Source organism: Eriocheir sinensis, chromosome 57 (assembly GCF_024679095.1).
Source record: "Eriocheir sinensis breed Jianghai 21 chromosome 57, ASM2467909v1, whole genome shotgun sequence".
Taxonomy (NCBI): Eukaryota; Metazoa; Arthropoda; class Malacostraca; order Decapoda; family Varunidae; genus Eriocheir; species Eriocheir sinensis.
In genome coordinates, this window is record NC_066565.1 from 8,345,124 (window position 1) to 8,358,942 (window position 13,819).

Here is a 13,819-nt window from a genome sequence, read left to right on the forward strand (position 1 = left end):
GTGCCCGCCTTCTTACTAGACGGATTATTCTTCGAACGATTCATTCTTCTGGCAATATTACTATTGGAGAATTCCTTCACTTTTACAGAGCTCTCACGGGCACGTCCACCCTCGACCACGACAATGGACCCTAGGCCCTAGGAGGAAAAGACAACAAGGAAAGAACGAGGACAACAACAACACACTCAGCTTCCGCAAAGGTTGGGGCCGCCTCACCTGCAGGGCTGGACAGCAGCATGAGTGGCTAGGACAAGCAGGAGCAGACTGCTGCAGGGGGCAGGAGGGTCAGTGGTCACCAGATGAAGCAACTGGCTGCTGGCAACTCCAGCAACAAAGGAGAGAGGAAGTTTGTGTGTCTGGAGTGTGGAAAAGAATTAACCACAAGGCAAGGCCTCAGATATCACACCCTTACACACACTGGTGTGAAGAACTATGAATGTAAGGAATGTGGAAAAAAATTCAACCGGAAGGGTAGCCTTGATACACACACCCTTACACACACTGGTGTGAAGAACTATGAATGTAAGGAATGTGGAAAAAAATTCATCCAGAAGAGTACCCTTGATACACACACCCTTACACACACTGGTGTGAAGAACTATGAATGTAAGGAATGTGGGAAAAAATTCATCCGGAAGAGTCACCTTGATACACACACCCTTACACACACTGGTGTGAAGAACTATGAATGTAAGGAATGTGGGAAAAAATTCATCCAGAAGAGTACCCTTGATACACACACCCTTACACACACTGGTGTAAAAAGTCATGAGTGTGAAGAGTGCGGGAAGAGGTTCAGTGTGAAGCAGGCACTCAATCGACATGTCTTCAGGCACTATGGCCTTAGAGAGTTCAAGTGTGATGTTTGTGGAAAGCTCTTTAAGACAAGGCATGACATTGCCAAGCACATGAAGATCCACTTCTGAAGTGTGTCTGCCTACAGTAGTTATAGTGACCAAGGTAGGGAAGGGGATGGGAGGGAGAGGAAGGGAAGAGAGAGGAAGGGGAGGAAGAGGAAGGCAAGGCTGCAGTAGGGAAGGGGAGGCTAGCCCAAGAACGGGAAGGGAAGGGAAGGGAAGGCAGAGGAAGGGAAGGAAATCCCAAGGAAGGAAAAAGGAAGGGAAGAAAAGGGGAAGGAAAGGGAGGGTAATGTGGTGTGGCTGGGTGTGGTGTGGTGTGGCAGGATTTGACTCGGTGACTATTTTTACCTCGCTGTTGGTGGTGTTTGCAGAAGGACAAGCAGGACCCGGACGGTGACATCATTATGAGGCTTGAGTACGGTCTCCTGAACTCCTCGTCCCTGGAGCTGATTGGTGAGTTGGCAACCCATTTTTCTTTGTTCGCATGTCTCTCTGTCTCTATCTCTGGTTGTGGCTTTTAATTGATGGGTCTGTCTATGTCTGTGTGTCTGAATGTTTTATTTGCTTCTCATTTTCTCTCTCTCTGTCTGGGTCTCTCTTTGTCTTTGTCTGTCTCTGTTTTTCTCTCATTTTCTCTCCCTGTGTGTCTCTGTCTCTCTGGATGTTTTATTTGCTTCTCATTTTCTCTGTCTGTCTGTCTGTCTGTCTGTCTCTCTGTGTCTTTGTCTGTCTCTCTCTGGATTTCTGTAGCTTTTCGTGATGGTTGTTTTTTTCTGTTTTTATTTTCTCTGTGTCTGTCTATGTCTTTGTCTGTCTCTGTTTTTCTGTGTCTGTCTGTGTCTCTGTGTCTGTCTGTGTCTCTGTGTCTGTCTGTGTCTCTGTGTCTGTCTATGTCTTTGTCTGTCTCTGTCTCTCTCTGGATTTCTGTAGCTTTTAGTGCTAATGGTTGTTTTATCTACTTCTCATTTTCTCTGTGTCTGTCTCTTTGGTAGTATTGCTTTCCTTCTCTTTCTCTACTTATCCCTGTTTCATTTTCCTCCGTTCTCATTTTTTGTTCTCTTTCTGTTCTTATGTCTTATTTTTTCACCGTTTTCCTTTCATTCTTTTCCTTTTTCATTTCTCTCTTCCTCTCCTTGTCTTAGTTTTCCCTTTTCATTTCTTCTTCTTCCTTTTGCTGTCTCATTTTCTCTGTGTCTGGCTCTCTGGATTTCTGTAGCTTTTATTTATTTATTTATTTTTACAACAAAGGAGACGGCTCAAGGGCAACAAAAAGTGCATAGAAAAAAAAGGCCCGCTACTCACCGCTGCCATAATAGACGAAAGTAAAGAGTGGCCAAGAGAGAGGTCAATTTGTGGTGGAGAGGTGTCTTGATAATGGCTGTTTTATGTCTACTTCTCATTTGGTCTGTCTGTCTCTGTCTCTGGGTTTCTGTAGCTTGTAGTGATAGTTCTCTCTCTCTCTCTCTCTCTCTCTCTCTCTCTCTCTCTCTCTCTCTCTCTTCTGGAAAAACAAATTGAATAGGTAACCTGGTGCGCACTTTCTCCGCAGAGCAACCCACGTGTACCTCCCCAGTCTAATGGTGAGCCTGGCGCCGCCCCTCGTGGTCTTCCAGCCTCCTCACCAGTGCATCTTCCACTCCTCCGAGCTTGTGTATAACTTGACCAACCAGTGATGAGGTGAGTGAGGGAAGGGAACAGAAGGGAAGGGAGAGGAAAGGAAGAGAAGGTTGAGAAAGGGAAGGGAAGAGAAGGGAAGGTTAAGGAAGGGAAGAGAAGGGAAGGTCAAGGAAGGGAAGGGAAGGTCGAGGAAGGGAAGGGAAGGTCAAGGAAGGGAAGGGAAGAGAAGGGAAGGTCAAGGAAGGGAAGAACATAAGAACATAAGAACGTAGGAGTCTCCAAGAGGCCGGTAGGCCTGTACAAGGCAGCTCCTTTGAACCTAAGCTCTCGTGTATCTAACCCCACCTAATATCGCTGTCCATGAATTTATCTAATCTATTTTTGATTAGAAGAAGAGAAGAGAAAGAAAGGGAAGGGAAGAGAGGAGAAGGGAATGGAAGGTCAAGGAAGGAAAGGGAAGGGAATGGAATGAAAGGGAAGGGAAGGGAGAGAAAGATAAGGGAAGGGAAGGGAGAGGAATCAGAATCAGAAACTTTATTTCCATTTTATACAATGGTTATTCTTTACAGGCTTAAAACTATTGATCATAGTATATAGAGTGGACCCCCCCCCCCCCCCCAGGCGGGGACTCTGAGGCAGGATGAAGGTGCGCCATTTTGAAATTTGGGAAAAGATGTCTACATAGTTTGTCTATTTTTGATCTGTTGTCTGTCTGGAAAGCTGGATTTTCTTATAGCCTTCTCAAACTAATGCTTCCTCTACATAGTTTGTCTATTTTTGATCTGTTGTCTGTCTGGAAAGCTGGATTTTCTTATAGCCTTCTCAAACTAATGCTTCCTCTACATAGTTTGTCTATTTTTGATCTGTTGCTCTGTCTGGAAAGCTGGATTTTCTTATAGCCTTCTCAAACTAATGCTTCCTCTACATAGTTTGTCTATTTTTGATCTGTTGTCTGTCTGGAAAGCTGGATTACCTCATGTCATTAGAATGCAATTGATACCTTTTCTTGGCCTTTGGAAAGAGTTGATGTGAGGGGAAGTGTTGAGGATGCCCGCCTACAGTCCTTGCTGAGCAGTTTCTGTGTCTTTCAGAGCGTGTGAAGCAGTTTGCCAACCTGGTCCTGGCCCTCATGATGCTGTTCGCCAGGTACAATCACTGGATGGTGGCCGACAAGTTTGAGAGACTCGCCCCCTCACTGGTAATTATGCCCCGTTGTCATTTTTCCTTCTCTCTGTTCAGGGGCAGGACCTAGTGTTTTTTATGCCTTTTTTGTTTTATTGCCCTTGAACCCTAAAAGATAAAACTACATGACCTCCCCTAACTTAACCTATCCTCCCCTACCCTAGCTTACCTTAACCTAACTCCCCTTACCTCCCCTCCCCTCCCCACCCAGGTGTTCTTCATGCTAACCTGCCGGCTCATCGCTGAGTACCAAATCCACCGGAAGAAGATGGACAAGGCGGCGGCAGCGGCCAAGAAGTCACCCGTCGCAGCCGCTGAAGGGAAGGACGGAGGAACAGCCGCCAACTCCATCGCTGGCGGCTCCACGTCTACTCTCGTCTCCTCCTCCTCCTCCTCGCCCTCCTCCTCCTGCTCCTCTCAACATGGACGGTCGAAGGAGGATGTTTAGTGTGGAGGTGTTTGATTGGGGTATGTGGCTCAGTGTTTTTATTTTCATTTGTGTGTGTGTGTGTGTGTGTGTGTGTGTGTGTGTGTGTGTGTGTGTGTGTGTGTGTGTGTGTGTGCTACCCTTCCCTCCCTCCCTCGCCCCAATGTTTGTCTCTAGGTGTGTGTAGGCGATAAGATGACCTTTCGACACACCTTCTTTCTTTCCTTTATTCTTTCCCTCTTTACAACGTTATTGTAAGTATACGTAACCTTAAACTAATGAAATACAAGTTACGTGAATCCTACCCTCGAGATATGTTATTTTGATCTCTGTACGTATAGGCAAGATTACGTCTCTTAAACTAACGATATATAAGTTACGTCAACCTTAACCTACAAGATGTTTGTATAAGTAACCTCATTTCACTGGTATGTTTGTATAAGTAACCTCAATTCATTTCATATGTCGTATATGTTACTTTGATCTGTATGTATAGGGAAGATTACATCCTTTAAAATAGCAAAATATAAGTTACGCCAACCTTGCCTTTGAGATGTTTGTATAAGTAACTTCAATTCACTCTTATGTCGTATGTTTATTTGATCTCTGTACGTCAAGGCAAGATTACGTCATTTAAACTAATGGAATATAACTTGTCAACCTTACCTACGAAATGCTTGTGGTAACTCTCGATTTACGCGAGTTTGGTTTACGCGTTTTTTTAAATAACCCGGGGTCCAAAATCCAAATAAGTGTTTAATTTACACGTTTTTTCACTTATACGTGATATTTTATGGAGTGGCCACCAGATGTCTCAAGCAACTGGACTCATACGGGGCCGTGGCCACACAGCTGAGCTCAGTTCTTCCTGCGCGCCACTTGAACAACAATACAGTACCCACGCTGCCACGCTACTCAACAATAGGGGTGGGCAGGTACCGGTACTAACGGTACCAGCTATACGGTACGGTACCGGTATCAGACTGCTCGGTACCGGTACCAATACTAGCCAGCCGCTCATGGTGTCCCTCATTTCTTCCTCACACGAGTGAGGCTGAGACTGAGTGCCTGAGTGGATATCTCGGTGATATGGATATTCTCTCTCTCTCTCTCTCTCTCTCTCTCTCTCTCTCTCTCTCCACTGAATGAAGTGAATAAGCATATTATTCCCACCATCACTCGTAGGTTATGACAGACAACTAGGCAAGACACAATTCACACGGTTCTGGTGACACGTGGCATGCAGCTGTTTGTTGTATGGGTGTGGTTGTGTGGTTTGTAAACAATGCAAATGGCGTCCGGGCTGGTATTGCGCGAAATAACTCGTACAAAACTCATGATGTACAGTTTCTGATATCATATTTACCCCATTATTCTCACTAATATCAATAATTAATAATGAACACGGATATTTTTTTCCAATATGATTTTTTATGTAGCTTGTAAAAACGGGATAACAGCAAGGCGTGGGCGATCCTCCACCGATTTCATTTTTGTATAGAAGTTATTTGATCGCCCTGTATTCTATGGTAACATATTATAAGACAGCTATGGACTATGATGGATTATAAACAATAATATAGGTAAGTTTGCAGTTGTTATTGGATAAGACAAAAAACAGACCCTTAAAAACACCTCAAAGAAGAAAAAAGAGTCATTAAAAATTTGTACATTCGGCGTATAACGCGCAGGGCTAAACTTTCAGGCATTTCTTGTGCGAAAAAGGTGCGCGCTATACGCTGGAAAATACGGTATTTATTTTTCGACAGAAACCTACCTCTTGTTTGATTTACATTGTTTTTGATTTATGCGACCTCTTCACGGACGCAATATTCGCGTAAATCGAGAGTTACTTGTATTAGTAACTGCAATTCCTATGTCGTATGTTAATTTGATCTCTGTTCGTCGAGGCAAGATTACGGCAACCCGGCACTCACTGTTATGCTCGTTTCTCCTCTTTGTGTAGATGTAACATTACGATCCATGTTATCTTGAAGTTACTGTGTCATCCCTTTTTTACGTTGCTGCCTATTGCGCCGGTAGGCATCTTCCCGGTGGGGCCTGATGGTCGGCCCAAGGCTTCTTCCAGGTGGGGCCTGATGGTCGGCCCAGCCCGTTCAGGCGCAGGTGAGTGTTTTTATAGTGGTGCCATCTTGCATTGGCTCATGCTGCCCCCCGGAACTCGTTCTTGTTTCACTTGGATGGCTTCCTCTAGAGTCTGGGTTGATGGGTGGTCTTCAGGACAGCATGTGGGTAGTTTTAAGCCACTCGGCGGTGACCGAAAAATCCGAGGTGGTAGCGTGGGGATTCGAGCCCGCGTTGTCCATCACGCGGTGAATGTGGGCCCAGTACGCTACCAGTTCGGCCACCGCCTACCCTAAACCTAACATTACGTATATGTCACTTTGGTTACTAAGTCTTGTTAACATTACCATAGCTGGGCACGATAACAGAAAACCTTATTCCCAATAACCGATAACTGATAATGGAAAACCTTATCGGTGATAACTGATATTCGTTAACTGGAGACACAAATATAGGCGATAACCAATACCCGATATAAATCCACAATTCCGATACTTGCTAGCGATAAGTAGGATAGGCGAAAACGATACTATATTGATATTTCAAATAAAAAAAACATAGATGAATTCAAATTTTCATTATCTGTATTTTAGAAAACTTACAAAACCTGAAAACCACACGTTGACACGTACCTATGGACGGTAATACTAGAAACGCCTGAACCGGTGTTGTGTTATTTGGCGTCCCCACCGTCAAACCTGGCTCTTTTGTTTACAAACACTGGTCTCTCGTGAACTGCGCATGCTCAGACCAGCAAGCGTTGACCTGTACAGTCTCATAAAGCTTTTTAACCATAATTAAGAGTTGCTGGAAGGCTGAATCAGACATACAGTACCACTACCACCATCCTCGCTGTTTCTACCTAGAACGACACTCTGTACGAGTTGTATTTTATATGTACAGAGTGTCGTTCTAGAAACAGCCAGGATGGTGGTACTGTATGTCTGATTCAGCCTTCCAGCAACACTTAATGTGTTAAAAAGCTTTGTGAGACTGTACAGGGCAACGCTTACTGGTCTGAACATGCGCACTTCACGAGAGACCAGTGTTTGTAAACAAAACCGCCAGCTTTTGACGATGGGACATCAAATAACACAACACCGGGTGCCTTTAATAATACCATGGCATGCTCACAAACGAATATGGAACATCAAATTTGAGGCAGTGAATAATCATTTTTGGGGCAAAGTTAAATGATTTTTCTCTCTGATTTTTTAGTCTAACATAAAAAATAACCTAGTGTTTCAATGTTAATGATCTAAGTATGAAATCTCTTCACCGAAGATATTTCATACCCCGAAGTTTTTTCATACAACACCGGGCACCCGGGCCACGCATGCGCAGTAGGGAGGAGACTTTTTTTTTCCTGAGGCGGAAAAAAGTAGCGATTATCGCAAGTTTGGCTACAAAAGTAACGAAGATACTGATATATATTTAAATAATTAAGTAACGGATGGCTGATAACCCGATTTTGTTATCAGCGATAAAGTATCACGATAACTTATCGCGATAACACCCAGCTATGAACATTACTAGCCATTATATTTAAGTTACTGTGTCATCCCTAACATTACGTATATGTCACTTTGGTTACTAAGTCTTGTTAACATTACTAACCATTATATTTAAGTTACTGTGTCATCCCTAACATTATGTATATGTCACTTTGGTTACTAAGTTTTGTTAACATTACGCATTCATTCACTGCGGTTAGTAAGTCTTGTTAACATTACGTATCCATTTTATTTGTTACTATGCCATTTGTAACATTACGTATACATGTCACTTTGGCTACTAAGCTTTTTTAGCGTAATATATCCATTTAATTTAAGTTACTATGTCATTTAACATTACGTATACATATCGGTGTGGGTACCATGTATCTTGTAACATTACGATCCGTGCCGCTTAATATACGTATATATTTTGTAACATTCTGATCCATGCCACTAAAATTAATATGCCATTTGTAACATGATGAATTCTGACACTTAAATTATTGTTAGTTCATCTGCAACATTACGATCCTCATCATACGTAAGTTACCATGTCCTCAGTAACATTACGTATCTATGTCACTGCTGAGTTACTGTATCTTTTTTTATACAATCATTCTACAATCTTTCTACAATCCCTGTCATGCTTAAGTCACTACGCTGTCTGTAACGCTCGGTCCTCGTCACTTACGTCACCATATCTTCCGTAACATTACAATCCCTATCACACTTGGGTTACTGTGTCATCTGTAGCAATGCGTACTCCTGTCCCTTCGCTTGTTAAATCTTTTGTAATGTTTATTTCTGTCACTATTAACTTGCTCTGCCCTTTGTAACACTGAGACCAGGTTATGTTAGTCATTTGTTTTGTCACTTCTGTCCATCGAGAGAAGGTTATGGAAGCTACTCAAATGAATGTAATGAATGACTGGCTAACATAACCTTGTCTCAAACTAAAGAAAAACATATGTAATGAATGACTGGCTAACATAACCTTGTCTCAAACTAAAGAAAAACACATGTAATGAATGACTGGCTAACATAACCTTGTCTCAAACTAAAGAAAAACATGTGTAATGAATGACTGGCTAACATAACCTTGTGTCAAACTAAAGAAAAACATGTGTAATGAATGACTGGCTAACATAACCTTGTCTCAAACTAAAGAAAAACATGTGTAATGAATGACTGGCTAACATAACCTTGTCTCAAACTAAAGAAAAACATGTGTAATGAATGACTGGCTAACATAACCTTGTCTCAAACTAAAGAAAAACGTGTGTAATGAATGACTGGCTAACATAACCTTGTCTCAAACTAAAGAAAAACATGTGTAATGAATGACTGGCTAACATAACCTTGTCTCAAACTAAAGAAAAACATGTGTAATGAATGACTGGCTAACATAACCTTGTCTCAAACTAAAGAAAAACATGTGTAATGAATGACTGGCTAACATAACCTTGTCTCAAACTAAAGAAAAACATGTGTAATGAATGACTGGCTAACATAACCTTGTCTCAAACTAAAGAAAAACACATGTAATGAATGACTGGCTAACATAACCTTGTGTTGATTTAAATGATAAATTTCTAGCCTATTGAAACAAATACTACATCAATCACGTGTTCTCAGGATGCAAACTAATTCTGATCAGTTAGGAATAGGCTACAACTCATTTTGACAATTTATAAGAGCAGAAATTTTTCATTGATATTGAATTTAACCTTTAATTAGGGCAAAGGGAAAGATATATAGATACATAGAATATTACTATGTAGCATATAGCAGTTGTAGCTTTTACACATGCTAATAATTTAACAATCACAGACAAAATAGTAACCTATTACTGCTTCATTAAGAGCCATTTTCAAACTTAACAACCCAACCTCATCCTGTTGAACAGTAAACCTATCTCTAACACAAACACTAGAATAATACATTCATTTAGGTTAGTAATACAGTTCTGTTTTTCAATCTACCTTTTTCAGTGCCTACCCTGCAAGCTTGGGAATGGGGTAACCTGGTTAGTTTAGGTTTGATTCTTTCAAATATTCAATCAAACAGTATGTTAGTTTAGGTTTGATTCTTTCAAATATTCAATCAAACAGTATGTTAGTTTAGGTTTGATTCTTTCAAATATTCAATCAAACAGTATGTTAGTTTAGGTTTGATTCTTTCAAATATTCAATCAAACAGTATGTTAGTTTAGGTTTGATTCTTTCAAATATTCAATCAAACAGTATGTTAGTTTAGGTTTGATTCTTTCAAATATTCAATCAAACAGTATGTTAGTTTAGGTTTGATTCTTTCAAATATTCAATCAAACAGTATACTATGTTAGCTATAATTCAATCTGCCCCAAACATATTAATGTGGTACTAAACAACTGTTTGATTGCAGCCTGAAGCAGGAAGACAGAAGCTTAATGAAGAAGACTGGTGAGGGCCCCCGCCATCACTGAAGAACATGGTGCTGTCACCACTGTTATCTGTGGAGAGCTTCACATGGCACCCTCCATCACTGCCCAACATCACTGAAGAACATGGTGCTGTCACCACTGTTATCTGTGGAGAGCTTCACATGGCACCCTCCATCACTGCCCAACATCACTGAAGAACATGGTGCTGTCACCACTGTTATCTGTGGAGAGCTTCACATGGCACCCTCCATCACTGCCTGCCATCACTGAAGAACATGGTGCTGTCACCACTGTTATCTCTGGAGAGCTTCACATGGCACCCTCCATCACTGCCTAACATCACTGAAGAACATGGTGCTGTCACCACTGTTATCTCTGGAGAGCTTCACATGGCACCCTCCATCACTGCCCAACATCACTGAAGAACATGGTGCTGTCACCACTGTTATCTGTGGAGAGCTTCACATGGCACCCTCCATCACTGCCCAACATCACTGAAGAACATGGTGCTGTCACCACTGTTATCTCTGGAGAGCTTCACATGGCACCCTCCATCACTGCCTGCCATCACTGAAGAACATGGTGCTGTCACCACTGTTATCTCTGGAGAGCTTCACATGGCACCCTCCATCACTGCCCAACATCACTGAAGAACATGATGCTGTCACCACTGTTATCTCTGGAGAGCTTCACATGGCACCCTCCATCACTGCCAGCCATCACTGAAGAACATGGTGCTGTCACCACTGTTATCTGTGGAGAGCTTCACATGGCACCCTCCATCACTGCCCAACATCACTGAAGAACATGATGCTGTCACCACTGTTATCTGTGGAGAGCTTCACATGGCACCCTCCATCACTGCCTGCCATCACTGAAGAACATGGTGCTGTCACCACTGTTATCTGTGGAGAGCTTCACATGGCACCCTCCATCACTGCCCAACATCACTGAAGAACATGGTGCTGTCACCACTGTTATCTCTGGAGAGCTTCACATGGCACCCTCCATCACTGCCCAACATCACTGAAGAACATGATGCTGTCACCACTGTTATCTCTGGAGAGCTTCACATGGCACCCTCCATCACTGCCCAACATCACTGAAGAACATGGTGCTGTCACCACTGTTATCTCTGGAGTGCTTCACATGGCACCCTCCATCACTTCACATGGGCGAGGGTGTTTTTGACACACTCCTTAGAAGGTGAGCATCCACTTGATGAAGGGTGATCCCAATACTAGTAATCTTTCTTTTAGCAGTATGGAATTACCATTATTATTAGCATTATCTTCCCTATCAATTTTCATTTTCCTTAGATTGGTTTAGATCAATGTATATATATATATATATATATATATATATATATATATATATATATATATATATATATATATATATATATATATATATATATATATATATATATATTTCAATTCGTACTATACTCATTTAAAAAAAAGTACTGAGGTGGCCCACCCTGGATTAAAGATGATTTATTTAATATTATCTACATTAATATGCAACACTTGCCAATTTATTTATGGTGCCTTCATTGCTAGATTAGGATTGTTTTTCAGTCTCGGGAAAACAAGTTAACCCGGTAGCAGCGACAGGCCAAGTTTGTGGCTTTACCGTGTACCAGTGACGGGCCAAATTTTTGCCATGATATAAACCCCCCAAAATAGATGATTCATAAACTGATCACAAATGCGTTGATATATATTATGAAATGGTTTACGTGAGTGATGATATTTTCTCATTTTTCTCGCTTAGAGGGTCCTTTAAGAAACATGATCCCCGCAGCTACCAGGTTAACATTGTGTATGAAAGGAAGATGGATTTCCCGAGTCATGTCATTTATTGTCCTTCATATATAACTGGTAATGCAATGTCTCCTTTCTTCACAGCTGTGCGTAAAAAACTGCCACCTACAGAGATCCCCACAGCTGCTGCAACTTTGCAGCAGTTCACTTCATGTGATCCAGCACCTTCTGCTGCCACTTCATCTTTACAACCCAGTTCCTCTTCCTCTACAACCATGGACTGTGCTTCTTCTTTGGTACCTTCTGCACCATACCAAAACCCATTTGTTGGCGTTGTAGCCTCCCCTTTTTCATGGTGCCCCAAGGCAAAGGAGGAGGTTCGATGATGAATATCGGGGCTGTTGTCAAAAGCAGGAAGTTTATCATGACCTCAAACAGACCAGAAATGATCATTAGGAGCAGATAAAACACATTTCAGAGGGAGATGTTGCAGCAGCAGCAGCAGCAGCTAGGTGCCTTCACAGAGGCTTGCTGTCATATACGTGAGGTTTTAGACGTGTGCAAAGCAAATATTCTCGGGTCTGGAGAATGTGATGCCGCATGATATCGTGGTGACATTTCTATGTAGGCACAGAAGCTCCGTGTCTCAGGGTAATAGGTTCTCACCCACCACAGACTCAAGGGCTAACGGTACTGAGATGAGTACCGGGGCCACCTACAGCTATTGCGTATGCCCCAAACTTTACAGTAGCATGAAAGGCGAGAGCAAAAGCAGAGAAAAACAGACAGATAACAGGTGCTTCAGGGAGAGTTGTGAATGATAAAGTATTGTAAGGGATGAGAATTTTTATTTATTTTTTATTATTTTTTTTAGGTGCTGCCTGTAGTTCTGGAGGGCTCTTTTGAGAAGCATCTTGGACAGTCTCATCCCAATAGTGGCACAGGCGAATTCTATTTATAGTGGCTGCCATGATGTATGACTGCTTGGCCCATGCTGCCCCCCAGTGCTCCACTTGAACGAACTCGCTGAAGTTAGGGTTGACTGCAGATCTGGGCAGCATGTGGGTAATCTTCTGCCACTCGGCGATGGCTTGAAAAATCAGCGTGTTTTTGTGGGACTCGAACCACGGGCTTACCATGCCCACACGCTGACCACTCGGCATCATTGCTCACCTCTCATTAGCTTTTGAGCCTGTGATGAGAGAGAACTCATTACCCTGGGTACACACGGCAAGTGCAGCACCTTGGTTACCAGTTTACCTTCCCCGGGTACCTATTTATTGACCCACCTGAAAGAGATGATGAACAGCTGTGCCCAAACTGTTCAGTCGGGAATCCAGACCCAAGCCTGGATAGTCATGGCTTAAATTCACTCTCAACACTTCACCAGGGAGGCATGCAGTGGTCAAGAACAAAATTGATAAAGAGACAATTTACGGTATTACTTAAGATGTGCATCAGAAAGAATAATATATTTGTTTTTATACAACTAGAAGAGAACCCATTAATTAACCCAACACAGGTCCCATGCAACATCCGTGTTACCCACTGTTTACCTGTCCCAAGTCTCCCCAGGTACCCGTTTACCGACCATCCTGAAAGAAAGGATGAACAGCTGGGTGGGTTGCATGCTGACTGCCTGGGCCGGGATTTGGACCAAGGCCTGCAGATTTGTAGTCAGGGATGCTAACCTCTGCTTTTCCATCAAACTGGTGTTCAGGTTATTATTAACATAATTTGTGTTAGCATTTAGTGTTATTTATAATATTTCCATTGATATAAGTTAATGTTTACATAATCAGTGTTGGTTTCAAGAAATGGGCACATGAAAAGGCTGTGTAAATTTTAATGAAAAAATATGTAAGTAATATCTTAGTTATTTTGATTTCCTGAATTCTATACAACGTAAGATTTTAATTATATTCTACAATAAAAGCTGTGTTCATTTCTGGGGCTGTGATGCA

General features: G+C 42.2%; 1 protein-coding gene and 1 long non-coding RNA gene across 50 annotated transcripts in view; one reads left to right on the top strand and one right to left on the bottom strand.

Moving 5' to 3' along the window:
- The window catches only part of LOC126984800 (mastermind-like domain-containing protein 1), a 128,101-nt gene extending 115,559 nt beyond the window's left edge, over nt 1-12,542 (top strand). For 8 of the 41 annotated variants that reach the window (XM_050838922.1, XM_050838918.1, XM_050838917.1 and 5 more), the window contains 5 exons: nt 1,232-1,313; nt 3,569-3,675; nt 3,871-4,127; nt 10,071-11,295; nt 12,000-12,542. In XM_050838922.1, coding sequence (XP_050694879.1) covers nt 1,232-1,313; nt 3,569-3,675; nt 3,871-4,107 — 426 coding nt within the window. In that variant the 3' untranslated portion in view covers nt 4,108-4,127; nt 10,071-11,295; nt 12,000-12,542. The other 33 variants (XR_007737824.1, XR_007737831.1, XR_007737833.1 and 30 more) reach the window with 14 other exon arrangements.
- Nucleotides 7,208-10,077, bottom strand: LOC126984807 (uncharacterized). 9 transcript variants are annotated; one of them, XR_007737872.1, is made up of 4 exons: nt 8,974-10,077; nt 8,818-8,921; nt 8,662-8,765; nt 7,208-8,609 (listed from the first exon to the last, which is right to left on the bottom strand). It is a non-coding gene; the product is annotated as an uncharacterized LOC126984807 (long non-coding RNA). The 9 variants fall into 9 exon arrangements; XR_007737873.1 differs by lacking the exon at nt 8,662-8,765 and having other exon boundaries at nt 8,766-8,921; XR_007737871.1 differs by lacking the exon at nt 8,662-8,765 and having other exon boundaries at nt 7,209-8,661; nt 8,766-8,921.
- Nucleotides 12,543-13,819: the final 1,277 nt, after the last annotated feature.